Genomic DNA, 21,858 nt, shown 5'->3' with positions numbered 1-21,858 from the left:
AAAACCCAACTCTTATGCCTTTGATCCTTTTATAGGGTAAAGGAGAAAAATAATACAGTGAAAGTAGCTTTTGGATTTATTTGTATGCGTCATTGCTTTTTCCTGAATGGAGTTATAAATGCTTCATTTCATGTCATCACTCCTGTAAGAGAACTGATAGAATTTATCTTCTGGTTCGTGGTTCCCATGTAGTTTTGCGCTTATTTTTGTTGTTGGAATTTTCTTGGTGGTGGGTTTATCATGAGAAGCGGAGGTCTGTCACTGATATACCTGTTACCTTCTGAGGGCCGTACCTGGGAGAATAAAAAGAACTTCTGAAGTCTTTTTCATGTGTTTAAATTTGTCATATTTTTATTTAGTGCAACAGCAGTTAAATAACAATAAAAACTGAGTCTTTAAATAAAAATCAAACCTATTATTTTGATGGAAACAAATCTTATCATTTAGTCTCGTTGTCATTACCAGTAATCTTAGAAAGGGGAGGGAAGAGGGGGGAGAAGTGCTGCAGCCGCGTAGTCTGTCTCTAGCTTGCACATCCATATTCCCAGGTAATAGGTCAGGCCTATTTTTTGTATTGTTTTGCCTTTTAGTCCTCTGTATTATGTTTTCCTTCTTTCAAGACTCGTTATAACAATCTCTTTGCAGGCATTAGCTAACATCAGTATAATACTTATGAATTTGCAGCTATTTTTAAAGGAAGTATATGGAAAAAAAAAAACCAAAACAATTCTGTCTCTGGTGCCATGATGTCTATTAAATAGCTGCGATGTTCCCTTCATAACCGCTCCGGTTAAGCCATGCTAGTTGTTACAACAAGAGATGCCAGTATCCCACTCCTAAATCTGTTCTGCTTGTGTTTGCAGCTATGTCATCTTATCTTTTAATTGTCAAGTCTGAGCTTCCTGGTGCTGTCGCGGGGTTCTTAAGTGGAGACGCCGAGAGTGGGTAAGGAAAAAAAATACTTTGAACGTTATGTCTCTCTTTTGAGGAAGAAAGTGGTTCAGGACTGTTGAAGGAGATGGGTACCGACACTTCCCTTCAATCTCACGTGCTAAAAAAGTTAGTGATTTACAGGAGTTCTTGGAGTATAAAACATATTTGGCATGCGTAAGCCTTCTGCAGCACACGCATACAAGAGCATGATTCTTTCCTCATAGCAATTTCCCATCATACGACCTTAAATCAGTGGCAAAACTCAATCTGAAGAAATCTCCCTTCTGTAAAAATTTAAAAGAAGAATCAGGGAGGGGACAGGAGGGAGAAGAGGAGAAACATTTAAACTGCTGTCATGTTATCACTTCACATATTTCAAAACCACAGTACAAAAACCGGCAGGCATTTAAATATTTTGTTGTCTTGCTCCAGTAATTGGACTTGTCTTGGGAAAAATGCCAGGTTTCAAGACTCTGTTTATAATTCCTTAACTTGGCTCCCAGTAAAGAAATTATTCTTTGCAATTGAGCTATAAAGCTGTATGTAATGAGTGTATCCCTCAAATTTCTATCAGAAGTGTTGCGAGAAATCTATGCCTGTGCTAAGACAAACATTGCAGCTTCAGCACTGAAGTATCTTGTCCAAATTGTTACAATGCTGCTGACATTCATAACAGTGTATCTTTGAAAACACAGCCATAACGCAACCTAACAGCCATATTTTCAGATGTTTTGAGCTCTACCGTAAGCACTTTCTCTGGATTGAAATTTGGTGAAACTGTCTGAGGCTGTGTGATACTTGTACAACACATGAATGCTGTGGGTGAATTTTCAGTTTGAAATTAGCTTTTTTTTAATGGTACTTTAGTTCAATTTATATTTTTCCTTTGCGGGTTTTTCTGGTTTAAAACCAAAATTTTGAGAAATGAAGGGTGATGGTAATCTTACTTTCCGCCTTTCTCCCCTCCCTGCCCTTGCAATAATATGGATTTTGTAAGGGTTTTTAAAAACTATTAAGGTTTGTGTGATAAGGCATTTTTAGTCTGTTAATGCATCTTTTCCAGCTGTTGTAGTCATCAACATTTCATTTAGACCTTAACACCTTCTCCTTCGAGACTGTACTTTAACTCTTCTCTTCAAGCAGAGTGGCATTGAGCCTGCTACTGTGTTTGCTGGACGTGTGTTCCAATTTCTCTGTCCCCATATTTATCATATAGCATCACTTACTGCTGTTTTTTGTTTTAAATAACAGCTCTGCTGATGTGAAGTGACTTTTCACAACAAAAATAATAATTTTCTAAATAAACAGATTATGAGCATTCATATAATGGTAGGATCTAGAGGTCCCAGTTGCTGACAGGACTTAAACGGCCAACCACCTTACGAACACATGTATACAGTACTGGGTAAAGGATTATACTGTCTAACAAAGACAGGATAAGCTACTGATTTATTAAGCTACCTATTTGATAATACTCCCACTAGACTTTACTGTTTATCAAGGTTTTAATGCAGAGTTTCCAAATGAGAACATTGGAGAATAGGCAGTCAGGTTACAGTGGTTTAACTGGTGATAACAAATTGGGTATTCTGGTAATTCTTAGTGTGCTGTTAGCACTGTCACCACCCATGCTTCTTCCTTAACTGAGATTAAACTTTCGTGGTTGTGGATGAAGTTCGGTTGCCTTGTGTTTACAAAGAGCTGAAATTGTTCATAGGAATACTAACCATGTCTCAGCTGAAAAATAGTGATTTGATTGCAGCCAGGGTCTGGTCCTGTTTCTACCTCTGTCACTGGGAGTTCTTCTGTTGATATATGTTTAGCTGGCACAGTTTGACTCTATTCTTGGCTTTAGCAAACATTTCAAATGCAGCAGTCGAGTAGTATTCCAGGTGCGCATACACAGCTGATTTTCTGTGTATGCCCACATCTATATTTCATACATTTTGCCATATTAAGTGCCATGATAAATCATAATCTTTTGTTTATGTGTATTTCTTCACAGATGTTAGAATAGCTCTTTAATGATAGAGTTTCTTAATTGTAGGAGATAGTTCCACACAAATAGGTAATCTAATATCAAACCTAATAGCAACTTATTTATGCAAAGGGCTTAAATATTGACTGGTTTGATTGAACTATTTTAACTAGACCACTTGTTTCCAGATGTGGCTGTACGACTGTTCTGTTTTTGTTAAGTCAGTATGGCATCTGATACGCTTTCATTTGGATGCAGAATTTATCTTAAAATGTGGTTAGAATGTATCAAAAGTGTCAGTTAAACTATCTGCGAAAAATATTTTGTATACATATATCATCCCCAAACGTACTTTTATGAAATATGTTTAAAGAATGTTTTGCACATTGAATTATTTTTATAGATAAAGGTAAGCATGTGTGCATGTGTTTGAAAGGACCAGAGCCAGTGTGTAATATATCTTCATGTCTTTATTAAAAAACAAAAACATACAACATAAACAGTTGTTAATTGCAAGCTGAGATATATCAGTCTGCATAACAAGAATTCTGCAGAGTTTTGATGACATGAACGTAGTTTCAAATGAGGATTGTGTTAAACAGTTGTAATTTGTGAGCCCTCTGTTAACATTTAATGACCCTGTCAGGAGGATACGATTGATGCAATTAAGTTGTCTTGCTTGTGTGTTATATAATTGATATGGACTGAGCGTAAGATCCTAATTTAGAACACATGAATCTCTTGTCCTGTTGCATTCAGGAATGAAATTAAAGCGATTTATAAATGTCTGCTTTTGGTTAAAATACGGGGGAAGGACGAGGAACATCTGCATGCCAAAGTGTTTTCAGTAAAGTCAAAGATTTGTATTCTATATCAAATATTTGGAACACTTTTATCATATAGAATTAAATTTGCAGAGCGAACTGATTTTAAGGGAAATACAAAAACATTTATGTTGCCTTTGAAAAATAAATGTATTTTTACTATAGTATTTTTGGAAAAAATGGACTTTTTGATAACCAGTAGATGGTCCACTGTTTTGTTTTTTGGAGATCTTTTTAAATAAAAGAATTGTATATTCAAAAATTAAACAGTTTCCAAAATTATTTTCTCTCCTATTTCACATCACCTCATTGTAATTTTTCTCCCTCTCCCACCCCCCACTGGTTTTTTTTCATTTACAAGAGAATAACCAAAATAACCTTTTTCTCTGGCCTGCTGAACTCATGAGCTACGATGGAAACTATGGATTTGCTGCTTGCTTAGACAGAGTCAGGTGACTTAATGTAGAGGTCCTGCATATACAAATCTGAGGCATTTTAGCTAATCTCACACATAGTGCATCATTCCTTATATATTTGCATACTCTCCTGTTGCTTGTAATACTAACATCTACCATGAAAGTAAGAAAAACAATTTAAAAATACCTGAACATTAAATATAGCAAGGTATGTTTTGCAAACACGAACTCAATAACATACTAGTTAACATAGTTGTTAAAATCTTCCTTAAGAGAAGATCAGCAATTGTGAAATGCCTTTGGCTTCTACTTTTATAGCTGGAGAACTGTTTTGGGTAGGGTGAAATTATATTAACAATACTACAGCAAACAGCTTATCCTGGTAAAGTTGTTTTTTACCTGACGCGGTAGCAGACCTGGGCTAGTAGTACACTTTTTGAAAGGTGATGTGTTTTGAGAAATTTTTTTATATAGAGATTGTCACTTAAGGGACACTTTGATCTTGATAGAGCAAAGATGCCCTCAGCCTTGAAATTTCGGTATTCATTTATATTACCTATATTTTTTTTAAACAAGTGGCACAAGTGTTTGCCCCCTATGTATGATAGTAGTTAATAGGTGTATAAGGTAATTCTTCTTTAACACAGGTGTTATGCTACTTTTCTTATGATAACTTGAGGTGCTGCCTGTTTATTAGGTGCTAACCATATCCTGGACTAAATAAACTTGAAGGTCAAAGGCCAAGGTGTTTATAGGTAGTAAAGTCGGAGGCTGATGTGCAAGATGTTTATCAGCACAGGATATGGTTATTACCAAGTTAGGGGGAGCCACCCTCAAGATGTTTCTGTTTCTTAACTTATACATCTGTACTTTCCTTTGTTCAGGTTTGAGATTTTGACGCTTTAAATAGATTTTTAACTGCATTAAGATTATGTATAGCTCTACAGTGCTTTTTATATGTATATTTTTGTATAAATATTATTAGCTTATTACGTTATAATTTCTATCTTTTTACCCTTTAATTCGTGTGTGTGTATACGCATACAAAGAATGAGTGATCACTTTGTGCAAAATTAAAGATAAAACCCTCCTTGTTCCTGATCTTTCTTATTTCATCTCTGAATAGCAAAAATACTATTTCAGATCACTTGAAAGATGATTTACTTGGTTTCTTCTTCTACTATGAGGACCCAGTGATGATAGGTATGATGAAACTTGGGCAGAGCGGAAAGTTAGAACGTTCAGAAATCATAACTGAGTGTTAAGAGAAATAGGCTGACTTTTGGTAGCTTTGCTTTCCACTTCGCACCTCTTGAAAATTGTAAGGAGCTGTGGTCGCGTAGAAATAAGCTGGGGGGGAGATTCTGCCGCAAGTGGGAATTAAAATTGCTATTTCTTCCGGTCATGTGAAAACGCAACACGGAGAGAGTAACCCAGTTCAGGACAGATGTAGCATACTACACAAGCACTTCTGTAAGAAATCTGCGGAGTATGAAATATCCTTGCCCGTCTGATCATTGCTTTGAATAAAGGCAGGGAGGGATTTGCATACTGTGCTGTTGAGAAATAGCTTCGCACAAATCAGCCCGCTGCTCGATGCAGGCATTTGCCTATGGAAGATTGCTTGCAATGCTGCTTCGTGACGGGACAGTGCTCTGCTTCCTCCTTGTCTGAGAACTCTATTTTAGTATCGCAATAAAAAAACCTGAGAATACAAACCCATATAAATAGCATGTGAGCCTGGAAATTATTTGTTGTTGTTCTTGTCCTAGTGGTTATTTGTCCAAGATTTCGGTGTTAAAGGAGAACATACTTTTTTAGGTCTCTTGAACTTTGTATCAGTCATAAGTAGCTTTTCCAACAGGTCTTGGTACCTTGATGGGAGACTGCTGCTACTGATTACTTCGGTCTGCATTGTTTTTCCTCTTGCACTTCTTCCTAAAATCGGTGAGTAATTAAAGGAGAGAAGCGAGTATTATTCTATTTTAGTAGTAATTACAATTGAAGACTTTAAAACCTTAATGGGTTATTTATTTATTTTAACTGGCAGGGGGCTGGTGGTGGTGGGGACTACTTAAGTTGTAGCATGTTCTGCTTTCCAGCCCTGCCTAGTTAACCTATTACTTGGGTTGCAGTAGTATTTTGTCTGCAATACTAAAATAAAATCTTTACAGCAGAACATTAAAGAGCTGCATTTACTTACAGCATGCCATTAGTGGTAAGCCAGTTCTAATTCTGCCCTACAAAACTACATAAATGATCTGTGACAGGCAGTTGGAATGTTGTTATTCTGAGTCCTAAGCCCCAGATACCAAGCACTGTAATAGAAAACATGCCTAAAATGTAAAGCTTTAGCTGTACATTAGGATCACTTTCCTTATAAATTCTCTTTTATTTTTACTGTTATTTTACAGGCTTTCTTGGCTACACAAGTAGTTTATCATTTTTCTTTATGGTGTACTTTGCTCTTGTGGTAAGTTAAAAATCAGTGCACAGCTTATCTGTGTTTTTTTTTCTTGTTGTTTAAATGTTTTTATAAGCCTGTTTTGAAATGAATTGCCTTTCCCTGCCCCCTTATGTTTTATGTAAAATTTAGAATTTTCTTTGAGTTCAGTATATACTTGCTTGGACAAATTACAATTATTTTGCTGAGGCATGAAAATGTGTATGAACTTTCGAGCATGTGAAAAGATTTAAAATAATTATATTTTGGACTGGTAAATGTAGCAATATTTTTGTTTTGCTGACGGTGCAGTGAAGGGAACTGGCACGTATACTTTTGTTTCCCTACTACTAACGGAATGGAATTCTGTTTTCTTAGCTTCTAACTATTACTTACTGTAACTAGCGCAGAAGAAAATTTAATATATTCCAAATAAATTAAATTTACATGTACGATGGAGTGACAGAGTTCAAAAAAAGGCAAAGAAAACTAGAACTTTATTAAGGCAGTTTACAAGATTCATTAATATGTCAATGACCTTATTCTTTTTTCCTGCTGAAAGGAAAAGTTCTTTTCTCTAAGCCATATGGGGGTTTTTGACCCTGATATTCACCCTCTCAAGGCCCCTGTGAGGTAGATGTTTCCAAATATCACAAGTGAGACCTGCTAGGCAGATCTAAGAGGGAAAAATGTGCCTTTAAGTTGCCTCTTTTTTTTTTTTTTTCCTGGAAAGAAGTATGTTAATGCACATGTGTAATATGTAGTACAGCTAAGCAACTCACACTCTGTCATCTAGGTATAGAAACAAGAGTCTTGTTTGGGAGCCCGGAAAAATGTTCCCCTTCTCTCCTGTCATTCTGGCTTGCGTTGACTTGCATTTAATACCTGTTTTACAAAGGGATAAACAGAGTTGAAGGCAAGTTGAACAAACATGCCATCCAGGAGACCAAGGCAATCCATTAGGAACTAAACCATGTGATAAAACCAAACTTCAAAGCTGTCAAAACATCTCCCTAGGGTATCCCTTGAGACTTGTGGTGTTTGCAGGACCTTGGGAAGTATTCTTCCTCAGCATAGCATTGAGAAACAGCAACAGCCTCTCCAGAGCTAATGGAAATTTGTTTGTAATATTTATGAATTACCTTAACTTCTGACCTCTCTCCTAAAATTTCTCTTAAAAAAAAAAGAAAAAAGAAAAAAAGAAGGCGGCGGCTAACTATAATGCTTAAATAGGTCTTGGTCTGAAGCTAGTTGCAACAGTTTTAAAATAAGTTCAATTCCTAGGTGTCAGTGGAAATGTGTGCACATCTCTGAAGTAAGCTACTTTTAATGGGTGTATGCACATGAAAATAATATTGGGCTCAGAAAAGGCAAGTGTGTAAACAAGACTTGTACACAGACCTGTCAAGCTATAAGATGTTTGGACGTAGAGTTTAGTTCTGATTCTGTATAGCAAAAAACATTGGTAGAAAGTGTTAATTAAGGAGTGCACAGACTACTAGATTTATTATGAAATGATAAAAATTGTATGCTTATTTTTTGTTGTTAAGTGACCAAGAAGGAGCCAAAGTGAATCTTATTGAGGTCAAAAATTTAAAAACCCATTATGGCTGTTTAAAGAAAACCAGTACTCTTTGCTGAATATCTTCTCTGACTTGTTTAGGTGTTGAAACTAAAAGGCATTAAATGCATTTTCATTTTCATATCTAATTGCTTTGAAGTGGGTGATATGCACTGTTGAAATGGCGTTTTAGTTTGCACAATGTTAATTTCTGTACGGCAGATATGTTTTAATTTGTTCCAGAAGAAAACTCTGTTAGTCATATGGAACTAATACAATTCTGTTTTGCATATACAATAATTCTATGCATTTTCAAGTGCATCCCATCTGTTCAGCTTTATGCCAGCAAGCCACAATTTTAGTACTGCCTGCAGAAAAGAGAAGTACAATAGACAGCATATGTCTTGGTCAGTATGGTCCAGTGGGTGCACCGCGCACAGAGTCGAGAGGAGACGCTTTGTTCTCTCTGCGCCCTGCTGAGGGACCCTGACGGGTCACATAGCTCCTGTCCGTACTTCGGTGTCTTTTCCTGTGGAATTAAGATATCGGTTATTGTCTTCACTTGGAAAAAAACGAAAACACTAAAAGATGCAGGAGAAAACATGTACGTATATATGTAACTACTAATTCAAAGCCAGATTCCGTGAGGTCCTGAAGCACTTCCTTTTGTTTCTGATTGCTTTTCCCTGACCTGAATCCTATACGAAGAGAAATTAAATGGGTTTGTTGGCCCCCCCCCTTTTTTTTTTTTTTTTTTAATCTCCCCTCTTGCTATATTGAATATTGGTGAAGAGTAAAGACAGATTTTTTTGTGGGGACATCCCTATTGGTAGCTTGTTCAACATGGGTGTTAATGATTCCTGGCAGTATTTTTCTAAATCTTTTGTTTAGGCTCCAAGAACAGAATGTTCTGATGCAGATTGGGAACTGGCCGTATGTAATGAGTGATGTTAAGCATAGAGAGCCCCTCCTAGCTGAGGGCTGTCGGTACTGCTAGACAGCAAGGGGTGCCTGTTTTCCCACTGCAGGATATGAGAAAGCAACCTCAGTGGGAATGCTAGAACATTTTGAGACCTCTGGCGTTATTTTTTAGCAGTGTTTTTGGTGTGGGTTTAATATACCCTTATATACATTAGAATTTATGTTTGAGTTTTGTTTTGTTTTGTTTTTCCTGCTTAAAACCAAATGTTTGTTATACTCAAAAGACAACGTTTATACGAAATGGGTTTAAAGTTTTGGAGGAAGATTGTCTATGCTGTCTGCATGACTGCTTAGCTAACTTGGCTATTGCCGATTTAAAAGCCTCTTCCTGTTGGTGAGCTCATTACAAATACACTGTCGAGTACAATCAGGAACCCAAACAGATTTGAATAATTAAGCAGGTAGGCAAATAAAAGTACAGATTTTAAATACATCTAGTGCTTTTTCTTTTGTCTTCTTTTGTTTTCTTTACTTTTTTTTTCAGAATCTGTATTAATTTCATTTTAAACAAATGCTCTTCAGATTTTTAGGTTCATGTTTCCTTGGCCCCCTCTCGGCATTGTTTATGCATACATATGCCTTCACTCTTTAGCTTGCAGGAAACTCTGATCCCTCCGCCTGCAAATCCCAAGCACAGTTTACTTTCCCCAAAACCTAGGCTTTAGCTTCATGCGCCTTTTCATTGCTTAGGAAGCCTCTTCCAACCGTAACCAGAGCTCCGACGAAGCCTCCAAAGGTTCTCCTTTAGATTCCCTATCTCGTTGCCTTTTGCATACACAGAGGTCTCCTAGAAAAAACACTTTGCCTTGTAGCTCGGCCTCGTAGATGTCTTCAGCTAACTAACAAGCTTAGGCTCCCTGGGAGGAGATGGCACAGCCGTGTATCCACGGTTGTGGTGCCAGAGCAGCAACAGTTTGCATCTGTGTCTCAGCTCGTAGATGCCACACGCTGCACAGTGGGAAGGGAAGAGGTGAAGCAGAGGTGGCCATGTGGCGGAGTCGTATGCACGCCTGCAGGCCCAAATCAGGTTTCAGTGTTTTGTCCTTGCCTTCCTCTCCCTTTGGCTTGCTATTAACGTTACACTTTTCACATGGCGGCTGGAGAGGATGTAATTTGTGGGAAAGGACAACAAAGCCAAATGGATTTTTTTTTTCTGGGATTTCTCGCATTTTTCCACATTTGGTACATTCTGAGCCTTCCAGAGGGGACATTTTTTTCTCCTTGCTTTTGTACTTTTTGGATTTTTTTGAGAACCACCATCCTAGAACACCGTTTATCCCTCTCTCTTGCTGCTCATAGTCTTCCACAGTCTGCCGTTCTGGCTTCTCTGGTCTCCCCTCTCATACCCTGTGTTCTTGCTCGCTGCTTGCTTTTCGGTTGAGCTTCTTGCTGTACTACTGGGATCTTCATCTCCCCTCTTATACCCTTGCTTAGATAAGGTTGCAATTTACATTGCACAGAGGGAGGCAGTTTAGCCAAGCAGTGACCAGATAAGAACAGATCTCCCGATATAAAGTAATGCCAATTTAGTGTCAGAAATGTGGCTGGAAGATTCCCATTTCCACTGATAATCATTTTTCACAGGGGTTGCAGACCACCTTTGAGCAAGCTGCTTCCAAGTTCTGTACCTTGAGTTGTTGTGAGTTGTTTTTCTAAGTCCTGGAATTTAAGACATGTATTATTGCCACATACCCTCTGTTTTCTTTCCCCATATTTTGTCTGGAGGTAGCATTTGTTTGCTTCTCTTGGCACTGGTGACAAGAGGGAGCATCTAATCTTTATTCTCTGGGAAACGCCACTTGGCAGAAAGCAAACAGTAGATTCCTTGAGACAGAAGAAGAGCCCTCTTCCATGTTATTCTTCTCATGAATCGGAGTCTTTAATTAAGTTTTTAATTATTTGCTCCAGGCTTCAAAAGTATTATAACCTCTAAAAAGCCAGGCAACTACAATAGGAAATTAATTAGGGTAAGGAGAGCAATGCAGCTATCATTTTAAACTGGACTCTTGAAAGAGGCGGTAACCTTTCTTATTTTAATTTCCCTTTGATTTTCAGCCCTGTTTCTTGGCGGTCCCTAAACCAGCAGGGTGTAGATAAAGCCCCAGTGACATTCTGGGACAATAATTGCATTTATTGTTTTTCCTCTGCTTTCTAGTCCAAACCATATGTTTCTGCCTTTTAAGATTAGCCCTAGGCTCTGCTCTATCTCTGTTAAGGGCTTGTCTACTTAGGAAAGAGCCTGGGATAGCTAACACAGAGCAGCTATTCTGTATGGGAGGCAGTTAGCACGGAAAAAGCACAGGGAGAGTGGGTGCAGAGTGCTGGTTGCCTTACAGTTCATGTCAGACCTCATTTCAGTACACCACCTCCGCCTAGGCGAGCCATAAGGCTGCCAGCTGTGCGTGGCGAGCAGCTGTATGGAATGGCACCGGCCAGTTTTTCTGGCAAGTCCTCCTTCCTGTGGCCTAGCTGTCTAGCAGGCAAGCAAATTAGTTTACGGTGGGTATAGCTCCCTGCTTTGTATACCAAGTCTCATATATTAGCTATGTGTGTATCTAAATTAACCTCATTTTTAGGATATCATTTATAAATTAAGTATGTTGTCTTTACAGATTATAATTAAAAAATGGTCCATCCCTTGTCCTCTACCTCTAAACAGTGCAATAGAGAACTTACAGGTAAAGTACACGCTGTTTTGAAGCTCTTCTAATTTTATTAATACCTATAATGCTTTCTAGATTAACACTTTCAGAATTACTTGTAATTTAAATTCCTTCTCAATCATTGCGATTTTATTATCTAGAAACTATAAAGTTTCAGGTCTGTGGTTTGTGGTCATTCTTTCATTATGTCCTTTTTTTGTATATATGTTTTACAGATTTCAAATTCTACTGGGGAGTGTAAAGCAAAGCTCTTTCATCTTTCAAAAGAGGTAATATTCTCTATTAACAATAGGCTAACTAAGGGGGCTGTTCTTAAAGAACTGGGGTTTAAACCTTACCCAGGGAAGGCTATTCTTCCATAAAACTAATTATAAGCTACTGAAGCATTTCCTATACCTGTTGCCGATTGTTATCCAGTCTCACGCTTTCTTTTTTTATATGAAGGTCAGTTGTCACAGTTAGCGTTTATGAAAACGATTTGCAGATATGACCAGTGTTAAGTTTAACAGATGCTGTGGTGGTCAGCCTCAGGGTGCAGTCGGGTGACTGCTAGGAGCCAGCTTAATATGTCCTCAGCTGGAGGTCAGTGCTACTTGATTGTGTGCACGCTGTCCATTCCTTCCAAGGCAGAACAGCTTTCCTGAAACCGTCTGGGCCTCACCTTAGTTTTTTTTCTCACCTGAAGCTAATTCTTCAGGCCAAATGCAATCTTGTGCATTGCACCGGATGCCAGATCTGGTGTCTGATAATTAACGTGACATTTAAATCCTGTCACCGCTCATCAAGGCGTGTAGGAAAGGAAGTATCGTGTAGAACTCGGTAGTCTCTGTGGGGTGAAAAGGAAGGGATAAAGGGAAGAATAAATTGGGATAGGCCTGGAGCATATTGGAATTTGAGAGGGACACAGTTGCATTTGTCTGAAAGAATACAAAATCTGACCCCCTCCCCCCCCAAAAAAAGAAAAGAAATCTTGGACAATGCAAACATAAGGCAACTGTTAACTGGTAGATCAAAGGAGAAGTTTTGCTTCGACCGGAAACATCTACTGTGAGATTACAGCCTTTTGTCTGACCTTTAGTGCTTTGCAGAATCTTGGGACTCATCTATACTATGTTTTGCCATTTTAGCTTAATCAATTGAAAGTGGCATAATTTTACTGGCCCTGATTATGTCAGTTCAAAAATATTTGTTATAGTTTAGCTTATTCCTACTTGGGAATTGAAATAAGCTACGGTAGATGATTCATCTCTTCCAGTACAAGTTTTTGGAATAATAAACCACTAATTGAGTGGTTACAGCTTTAATTATGTAACTATCTTAAAACTTTAGATGCCAAAGCATGTTATGTTTTCTGGCTTTTATATCCAAATTTTTGAAGAAATGATACAAAAATAGTGAAGTCAGGGTGAGGGAATCAGTAATTTGACAGAAAGCTATGGATATTAGATTTTTATTACCTTAGAAAATTCTGTGAATGACCTACTGACTCTGGGGCAAATCCGCCTTTTTTTACTTAGGTGCTCAGCCTCAATATAGCTAAGAAGAGTCTTTCAGTTGTTAGCTCATAGACATCACGACCTCTACTGATCATGACGTATTAAGCTATGACCACCATGTGAGGAGATATTAGTTGAAAAGGTACAGTTTTGTGGAACGAATCAGTGGTGCCATTCTGCATTATAGATATGCATCTCGAAGCATTAACATGAAAAGATTTCCACTGACTTCCAAGGCATTGAACTGAATTCTGAATTCATCCAGATAATTTTCTAACCATCTGTAATAACAAATAGCATGAAAGATGTTTTTCTTCTATTTTAGAGTGCTTATGCAATACCAACTATGGCCTTCTCTTTTCTCTGCCATACCTCAGTCTTACCCATTTACTGTGAGCTCCAAAGGTAATGTATGGAAACACATGCAATATTAAAATATAATGATAATGTTTCTGCTACATTTTCCCTAAATTACCCTTGAATAATTTTTATTTTCAACTCAGTGCCATCAAACAGTGCGCACAAAGTAGCCTTCATATTTTTGGGATATGTATAGTTTTAGTCTGTGTCAGTACTTGCTTTTCCTCTCTTACAGGAGAGGAAAGTAGTAAATATGATCCCATCATCACTGTCAGTACATTGTCCTGGCCATCTGGAGAAAAAAGGTCGTTTGCTAAGGTAGTTGCTAGTTAATTTTTATTGCTGTAACTGAATCTGCATTTGGCCAGGTCAGATTCGGTGCTTTTTGACCACATTCTGTTCCTGGCTCTGAATATGTATCATCCTGCGTAAATCAAATTTTTGATTTAAAAAATAACAAATCACCTTGGTATGTCTAAATTCCCTACCAGATGGGGATAATGTTAGTAGTGTGCATGAAAAATATATTTTAATTACCAGATTAAAAATACTTTTAAAAAAGCTAGATGTTACTGACAGAGCAGACCTCAACAAATGCTTCGCAGCCATAAATTGAGAGGATGCTTTCTTATAAAAAGACAAGCTGCTGGGTTTTTTTTTTTGTTTGTTTGTTTTTTGTTTGTTTTTTTACACCATAGATTGCAGTGTTCAATGTTCCACAGCATAGATTAAACAACACCTTTTTTTTTTTTTTTTTTTTTTTTTTTTTTACATTTTAGTCCATCCAAAAGTAGAATGCAGAATGTAACTGTCACAGGAATTGGTCTGAGTTTCCTAATTTACTTTATATCTGCTTTGTTTGGTTACCTGACTTTTTATGGTAAGTATATTCTTAGAGTATTCTTTAGAATGCAAGTTAATAATAAATGATATTTGATGCATCCTGCACAGGACAGTATTTGTAATAAGTCTTTTTGCTTCCAAGACTTTTTTTATTTCACCGAAATCCTAAATAATTCACTTCTGACAGACATCCATATGCAGTTATAAAATATCTGGGGTACTTCAGGCTTGTTTAGGCACTGATATACTTGGATCCTCTTGACTCTTGGTCCTGTGAAGACAAGAATATACCTAACTTTGCAAAGTATTATAGCCTCATTGACTTCTCAATGTGTAAAATAGGAAACTTTGCAGGGTTTATGCCTAAAGGCATACACAGGCAAGATACTGGCCCCGAAACTGTAGCTGATGGTCTATTGATGTTCTGTAAGACTATGCAAGTAGTCTACTGACTGCCACTATATTTTAGAATGTATAATATTTTCACTTAAAACTTGCGTACACATTTGGATGGGTCTGTTAGCGGATTTGAGATCTGATGGTCATTTGCTGGTCCAACAAGTTTTAAACCCCTGTTCTAAGGCTGTACCTCTATTACCAAAATCCGGCGTGCTTATTGACCCTGTGATACCCCCAGTCCATTTATGAGCTGTAACTGGCACTGAGGCCTCTGCTGTGAGGAATTTGACCTGCAGCAAGCCAGCCCTAAGATCAGGGAGACCTCAGTTTTGCAGTCATGCTCGTCCTTGTCCAAAATAGCTTGGATGCGACTCATGTAGGGCGTCTCGGGGGGTGGGGGATTTTTACAAATTTTCCAGAACACTAGCTATTTCAACACTCTGCTGGAAATGGAGAAAAAAAAGTGCCATGAATCATCCAATTTAGGAAAGCTTCACTTTAATGGTTTGGACAAAGTGACGATTTCTTAGACGAAGGCAAACCAGAGGACTCAAGAGGAAAAAAAGATAAGGAACATTAGAAAATTAGAACAGCTGAATTGGGCAAAGAGTGCATGTAGCTTTGTGCCTTGACTGCAGTGGAGGCCAGTGACAAAAGCCTGGGGAAGAACAGAGCAGTGTCAGCTTGGCGTTGGGCTTTCTGGCACGCTTGCAGTCCTCAATAATTTGTGGTGCGTGCAATGCCAGAGCCAGAGGTAACGTCTGTTCAATGTATGTGCTGAACCAAGGAGCACGGTTTTTTGAAGAGGTAGTTTCTGGGAGATGTAGTAGTGATAGTGTTTGATTCAGTAAATATACCTTTTTACTTACCAAACAGAGAAGTGGAGTTTTTGTCTTTAAGTTTATACATATGAAACTTACCCTGCCAAATACTACAGACTCCTTTCAGTTGCATTTGCTATAGAGCTTACATGGCCGTGTGTTTCAGTACCAGTTTAATGACTCTGTGGCTGAACTCTTGAATGCTTTTGGGTGCAGTTTTTTAGTTGAGTTTAAACATAGATGACTGTCTGCTATTCTTGCATTTGCCAAATATTCAGAAAGATTCCAGAATTCTTACCTACGTAGTGGCTTTTTTTTTAAAGGTCCATCATAACATTGCCAGAAGTAGGTGAGTGTCTATTTCATACATCAATTTTAGTTATCTTATGTAACATAGCTAGCAGCTGTGTTGTGATCTTCTGAATGTTTAGCAGTTTGACAGTATTTTCAGTATCCTGTCACAGTGACCCAAGAGCCTAAAATACATGAACCAACAGTGGATGTTTGCGAGGGCTTTTTTTCCCCCTTGCAAGCTTCTACTCCCCTTTTCACTTTTTGCTTGCTTGTTTTGTTATTTCTTTAAATAGAGAGAATCTGTTCCCTGTTCTAAAACACCAGTCCAAGAAAATGTAAAACATTTTATTTTAAATTGAAAACAAAAAAAGGGTTCCTTCTTTGAAAGAAGACATTTCCTCTTTCTGCAGTTCAAAAGTTTTTATGCTGTTTTCTGTGAATTTAAAACTTCATATAACAATTGGATTTTGATGCACTCTGAAGCCCCAAACAGCATGGTGCAGCAGATCCCTTTCAGGGCTCTGGGTTTTGCTGTCAACGTAGCAGTGAAACTTTTCATGTTAAAAAGGCAGAAGTCAAAGAAACAAAGGTGAACAGTGCAAGTGCTGATACATCACCTTTTGCCCCACTTTTGCCTTGAATCTTACAAAAGTAGCTCTTATCACGAAGGTGTATCCCATGATATATATAATGTAGTAATTCTACAACAGAATCAATTTTGCAAAGCTAAATATGCGTGTGGTGGAGAGCACGGAAGACTCATTGCTGAAGAAAGCAGCGCTCTCATTTGAAAGTGTTTGGCCGGGTTGGGTGTGTGGCTGATGCTCTCCTCTGGTATACTCTGGGTGACACAAGAATTCAAATTGACAGTCTTCAGGTGTCAGTAGTTTTTTTAATAAGACATACCTTTTAGAAGCATGACCGATGCTAATTATCTTTCTCCATATTATCCATCCAGCAATGTACTGGAAAATGTAGCCAGTAATAGCACATAAACTAGCATAGTTTTGAGGATTTCTTCTTTTCAATTAGAATTGCAGCTTTTCTCCAAAATCATGAAATTTCACCTTGTATATCACTTAATGTTTATGGAAATGAAGGAAATGCAGATAATTTAGCAAAGTCAGCTTGTTTCTGGTTTTAGTTGAACAAAGAGAATCTGGTAGTGTCTCTTTCAGTTGCACAGAACCAGTTTTACAGCACTGTTTCCTTGGCTTGACGTCATGTATCCTTCGCTCTTTATTCAGCAAGATAGCAGACTGAGCAAAAATGATACAATTTATGTTTCACACTGCTGAAGAATTTTTTTTCTCCCTAAACTTTATTCGTCAGCAGGCTTGTCCAGCACCTGCTCCAAACCAAATCCTAGCAGGGACAAGTCTCCCAATTGAATTCTGGCAGGCTACGTGCAGGTTTTTTGAGCCTAGATAAGTAAATCTGTAAGTTACAATATTGCTGACCTGTTGCAGTTGGAAAAATTCTGATGGAAAACTTAAATGGTCCAGATACATTTTCTTTGTTCTTTGACCTAATAAAATGGAACCAGTACTTTTGAGATGAAGTTTATCTAAAATAAATTACCTTAAATGTTGTTTATGTGAATGTTCAGTTTCAGTTGTTCAGGGCTCTTAAAATATTATCCTGCAAACCATTAAAGCTTTCCTCATCATCCTCTGATTTTTTAAAGTGGCTAGAAATTTTAAGCCTTTTGCCAAATATCAATAAATCTAGTAGTCCAGGCTTCCACCAGATGCACCTTCTAATCTGTGAATACTACTTTTTGTTATCTAACTATTAAACTACTCCTGTAGAAAAGTTTGAGGCTTGTGGGTACTAATATCTGTATATTTTCTTTAGTTCTTTCTGAGACATTTTCAAGAGTTTTCTAGAATTTACCTCCATTCTTTCTTGATCCTTTCAGGCTACTAAAAGTTGTCTTCTTTTTTTTAAAGCCTAGCTAACATGGTGAAGTTCAGGTAAGATTTAACATAACACTACCTTACTAGTGGATTGGATAAGTTTTATAGGATACCTCTATAAGCTTGGAATATCTTTCTTTCTAATCCCCTTTCCTCCATATTTGTATCTTCTCTCTTGATAGCTTTGGCTTCAACAAAGGCTGGGGTTTGCTTCTTGAAGTTTTTTCAGTTTTCTCTAGGTTACGTAGCAGGTAGAACTGATATACCAGTTCTGCCAGCGTGATGCTTATGTGCGCTCCCTCCCACTCTGCATTAGTCACAAGCAGAATGATCAATTTTATTGCAAGTTTAATATGTGTAGCTAATTATTTTATTCTTAGTTCTCAAATGATTAACAAAGCAATTCGTTTTTTTGATTTTCAGACAAAGTGGACTCTGAATTACTGCAAGGTTACAGCAGGTACCTGCCACATGATACCGTAATCATGACTGTTAAGATTGCCATACTATTTGCTGTGATTTTGACAGTCCCTCTAATCCATTTCCCAGTAAGTACTCCTAAACATTTTGAAGTTGGCATAAGCAATGGTAACACTAATGCTTTGCAGACTGCAATATTTGAGTCACATCTAGTCTTGTGTATCTTATTCACTTGTCAAGTGATTGATCAAAGACCACGTATTTGCATATGTTCCATGAAAGCTCCAGAATAACAACTAACCACTAAGCTAATTTGTGCTTTTGAGACAGATTTCAGATTAAAACTAACCCACAGCATTGTTTTTAATTTAGGGAGTTCAGAACATCTAAAGTTTATTTAGTTTGATTTTTTTTCCCTCTTAAATTGAGTTTTGCTGACTTGGATTTTCATTTCTACATGCACGCAGACACACACACACACATACACACTTGAAAACTCAATTTATAATTAAATTGAAAACATATATTGACCTATTTCACCATCAAAATTCTACTTTAGCTTATCAATACCATGGTAGATCTGAGAGAATTCATTCAGTAATGACAAAAAAGAAGGAAAAAAAAAAGCTTGTGGATGCAAAGCTATGTATTTATAAGTTATATACTGGTTGGCAGTATACTGACATTTGCTAACAAGCACAGTCAAAAGAGACAAAGCATTATCCCCAAACCTCTCCTTGTCCCTGGAAAATAGGAACTGTTCCTTTAGACTAATGACCACATGAGAAATACTGCTTTAATATGTAAGTCAACTCCGTGCTACAGAAGGACAGAACTTAGTTTTACTATTACTAAATTTAAAATATACTTTCACATGTTGAATGGTATAGTTTTTCTTAAATTTATGAAATTGAAATAAGATTAAAATATATGTACATATATATATTTACCAATGCAATGTTTTTCATCATGTTTTATAGGCAAGGAAAGCTGTGCTGATGGTGTTTTTCTCTCATCTTCCTGTGTCGTGGATTTGCCATATCCTTGTCACTTTGACACTGAATACAATTGTTGTTTTGTTTGCAATGTATGTGCCTGACATCAAAAATGTATTTGGAGTAGTTGGTAAGGTGTTTTTTTCTTAAACTTCCAGAAATTTAATATAATGATAAAGTAATATACTTCAGACTTGCTCCAAGTAAAATCTTTCTATTTTTTCAAAGGTTCGACCACATCAACGTGTTTGCTTTTTGTTTATCCTGGACTGTTTTATCTTAAACTTAGCAGAGAGGACTTATTATCACCACAGAAACTTGGGGTATGCTATTTTTTCCCATGTGCTAATTATATTAAAAATCAGTTTTAATTAGTTGCATTTTAATATACTTTAGAGCATATAATGCATGGGGCAAAGTTCCTCTTTCCATTGCATTTCACAAAATATGTGAGCGTTTTCTTCTAACCTTCACGTTAGCTCTGGTCTTTCTAAAACTCCTTTCTTGCAAGACACTTTTGACTAGCAATGTGTCTGTGTGCTGGACTGTTGGTCTGAATACATGCTTTTCATTATAGTTTTCAGATGTTCATGACTTAATCCAGTTTCTCCTTAGTTTTCATGCATTGCTCTGATGTCGTTTGCTTGGGCAATGGGGACAAGGCCAAACTGTATTTGAGTGAAACTGTGTTTATGCTTGTTTTCTAAGTAAGCCTTCTCAAAAATATCATTTTTTTTTTCCTTTACGGTTTCCCTGTTGGAATAGCAGGTTAAATTTTAGTGGGAATTTGTGCAGCAGCCTGCTTTTTGCACTGTATCTGTGCTTTTTGGGCATTTTTTGGCATTTTAACCACTGCTCAGCAGAGCAAGCTTATGACAGTGGCTAAAATGCCGGCAAAGTGATTATACGTAGACCTTTTGCCATTCTTATGGTTCTTAGGACTACTGTTGTATTGACAAAATAAGGAATCTGAAAGAAAATCTAATAACGATGCTCTCTCAGAATTTAAATTCTTAACTAGTTCCAGCAGATTTTGGGCCTTGTTACAAATCAACAATCTGCTCTCTCTTAAGCTGTGATTTCTTTATTATCATCTGGCTATTAAAAATATTAAGAATCCGTTGTAATCCATTGTAACCAAATAACGTGGAAAGTTTTCAGTGAAACCTTCCTAGAGCAGGCTTAGTTTAATTTTACTCTCAGCAGATATCTTTCTAAATGTAATTTTCAGTTAGTATTAGAGAAAACAGCTTGTTTGAAGACTTGAGTAGTTTAAAATGTAAAAGATTATTTTAAAAGACACTGCTTAAACCTGTTTCTTCAGGTTTTTTCATTTTCAGAGTCATAAGCCTTGGAAATGTGACTTGTGGCTTTCTTCAGTAAAACATTAACTTCTGTTTTTCTTTCTTCACAGGCATGTGCATTGGTTGTTTTTGGCATTTGTGTTGGTCTTCTCAGTTTAATTCTAATAATTTTCAATTGGATTAATCAATGAAAGCCTATCACCTCTGTCTAAACTGGACTTGAGAAAGACAGCAAAACAGAGACATACCAAAACTGCTGAAGTGAATGCTGGACATCCTAAAGAAAAAAAGAATTGACCAAAGCTGTCCATGGGGGGAAAAAAAAACCCTCTTTTTTTACTCCATTATTAATGAGTCTTCAATTAAACTCAAGTTTAATCTTGAGTCATTCTCTTCAGTTATTGCACAACTAGTCTTTGTGATTTTAAAATAATAGTTTTTAATGATGTAATCATGGCAGGTAAAAAGGGTCTGTTCAGAATTTCTGCAATCCAGAAATGTTCTAATGCATAGAGTGAACAACAAATAGAACCTGGAAATAACTTCTGATTTTCTTTTCTTTTAAAGAGAATGAATTGGACAGATTTTATATCAGTCATGATATGCACATCACACGTTATCCCAAATAATGATAGACTTTTATTGATTTCAGCAGAATAAGTTCTAAAATTTCAGCCATTTCATAACAAGAACTTCCTGGTTCCAGATGATTTTATCCTAATATGGATCCAGAAGATGCTTGCCTCAGCCCAGTTTAAAGGGCACATCATGATAATAAGGTTTCCTCTAAGGTTTGTTAATGTTTTTTTCAATAAAGTTTTATACCTCAGTATACTTGAATCATATTGGAGTCATTTTTAAAAAACAGGTGTCTTTCCACATCTAGCATATTACATTTTAATAGTGTTAGGAACTATTTCTGTTTTTCAGTTAAAAATAGATATATTTCAATTAATGCCTGGTTTTGAATATTACTGAATTTACCTCCATACTCCTTCCAGTGAAAGACTTCTTTCTTTTTCTCTCTCATTCACATTTCCACTAGTGTTTCATCTTTGAACTAGATCATACCTTTATTTTATGTATTGTTGTGATCAGAGAAGGTTTGGACTTGAAAGGTGAAATTCTGAATCTATTGGCGACAAAGGAAATTTGTGTTTACGGAACCCTAATCTTACCCCAGCTCTCTAAACTTTCATGTACCCCTT

General features: G+C 37.0%; 1 protein-coding gene across 1 annotated transcript in view; it reads left to right on the top strand.

Moving 5' to 3' along the window:
* SLC38A6 (solute carrier family 38 member 6) overlaps positions 1–21,482 on the top strand; it is a 40,912-nt gene extending 19,430 nt beyond the window's left edge. Inside the window, exons 6-16 of the mRNA XM_067295693.1 lie at positions 864–945; positions 6,016–6,098; positions 6,566–6,624; positions 11,749–11,814; positions 12,015–12,068; positions 13,621–13,700; positions 14,435–14,535; positions 18,355–18,479; positions 19,332–19,476; positions 19,575–19,669; positions 20,761–21,482. Coding sequence (XP_067151794.1) covers positions 864–945; positions 6,016–6,098; positions 6,566–6,624; positions 11,749–11,814; positions 12,015–12,068; positions 13,621–13,700; positions 14,435–14,535; positions 18,355–18,479; positions 19,332–19,476; positions 19,575–19,669; positions 20,761–20,841 — 971 coding nt within the window. The 3' untranslated portion in view covers positions 20,842–21,482. The remainder of the gene's footprint in view (positions 1–863; positions 946–6,015; positions 6,099–6,565; positions 6,625–11,748; positions 11,815–12,014; positions 12,069–13,620; positions 13,701–14,434; positions 14,536–18,354; positions 18,480–19,331; positions 19,477–19,574; positions 19,670–20,760) is intronic.
* Positions 21,483–21,858: the final 376 nt, after the last annotated feature.

This window comes from Apteryx mantelli, chromosome 4 (assembly GCF_036417845.1).
Source record: "Apteryx mantelli isolate bAptMan1 chromosome 4, bAptMan1.hap1, whole genome shotgun sequence".
Lineage (NCBI taxonomy): Eukaryota > Metazoa > Chordata > Aves > Apterygiformes > Apterygidae > Apteryx > Apteryx mantelli.
This window is presented reverse-complemented; position numbering and strand designations above follow the sequence as displayed.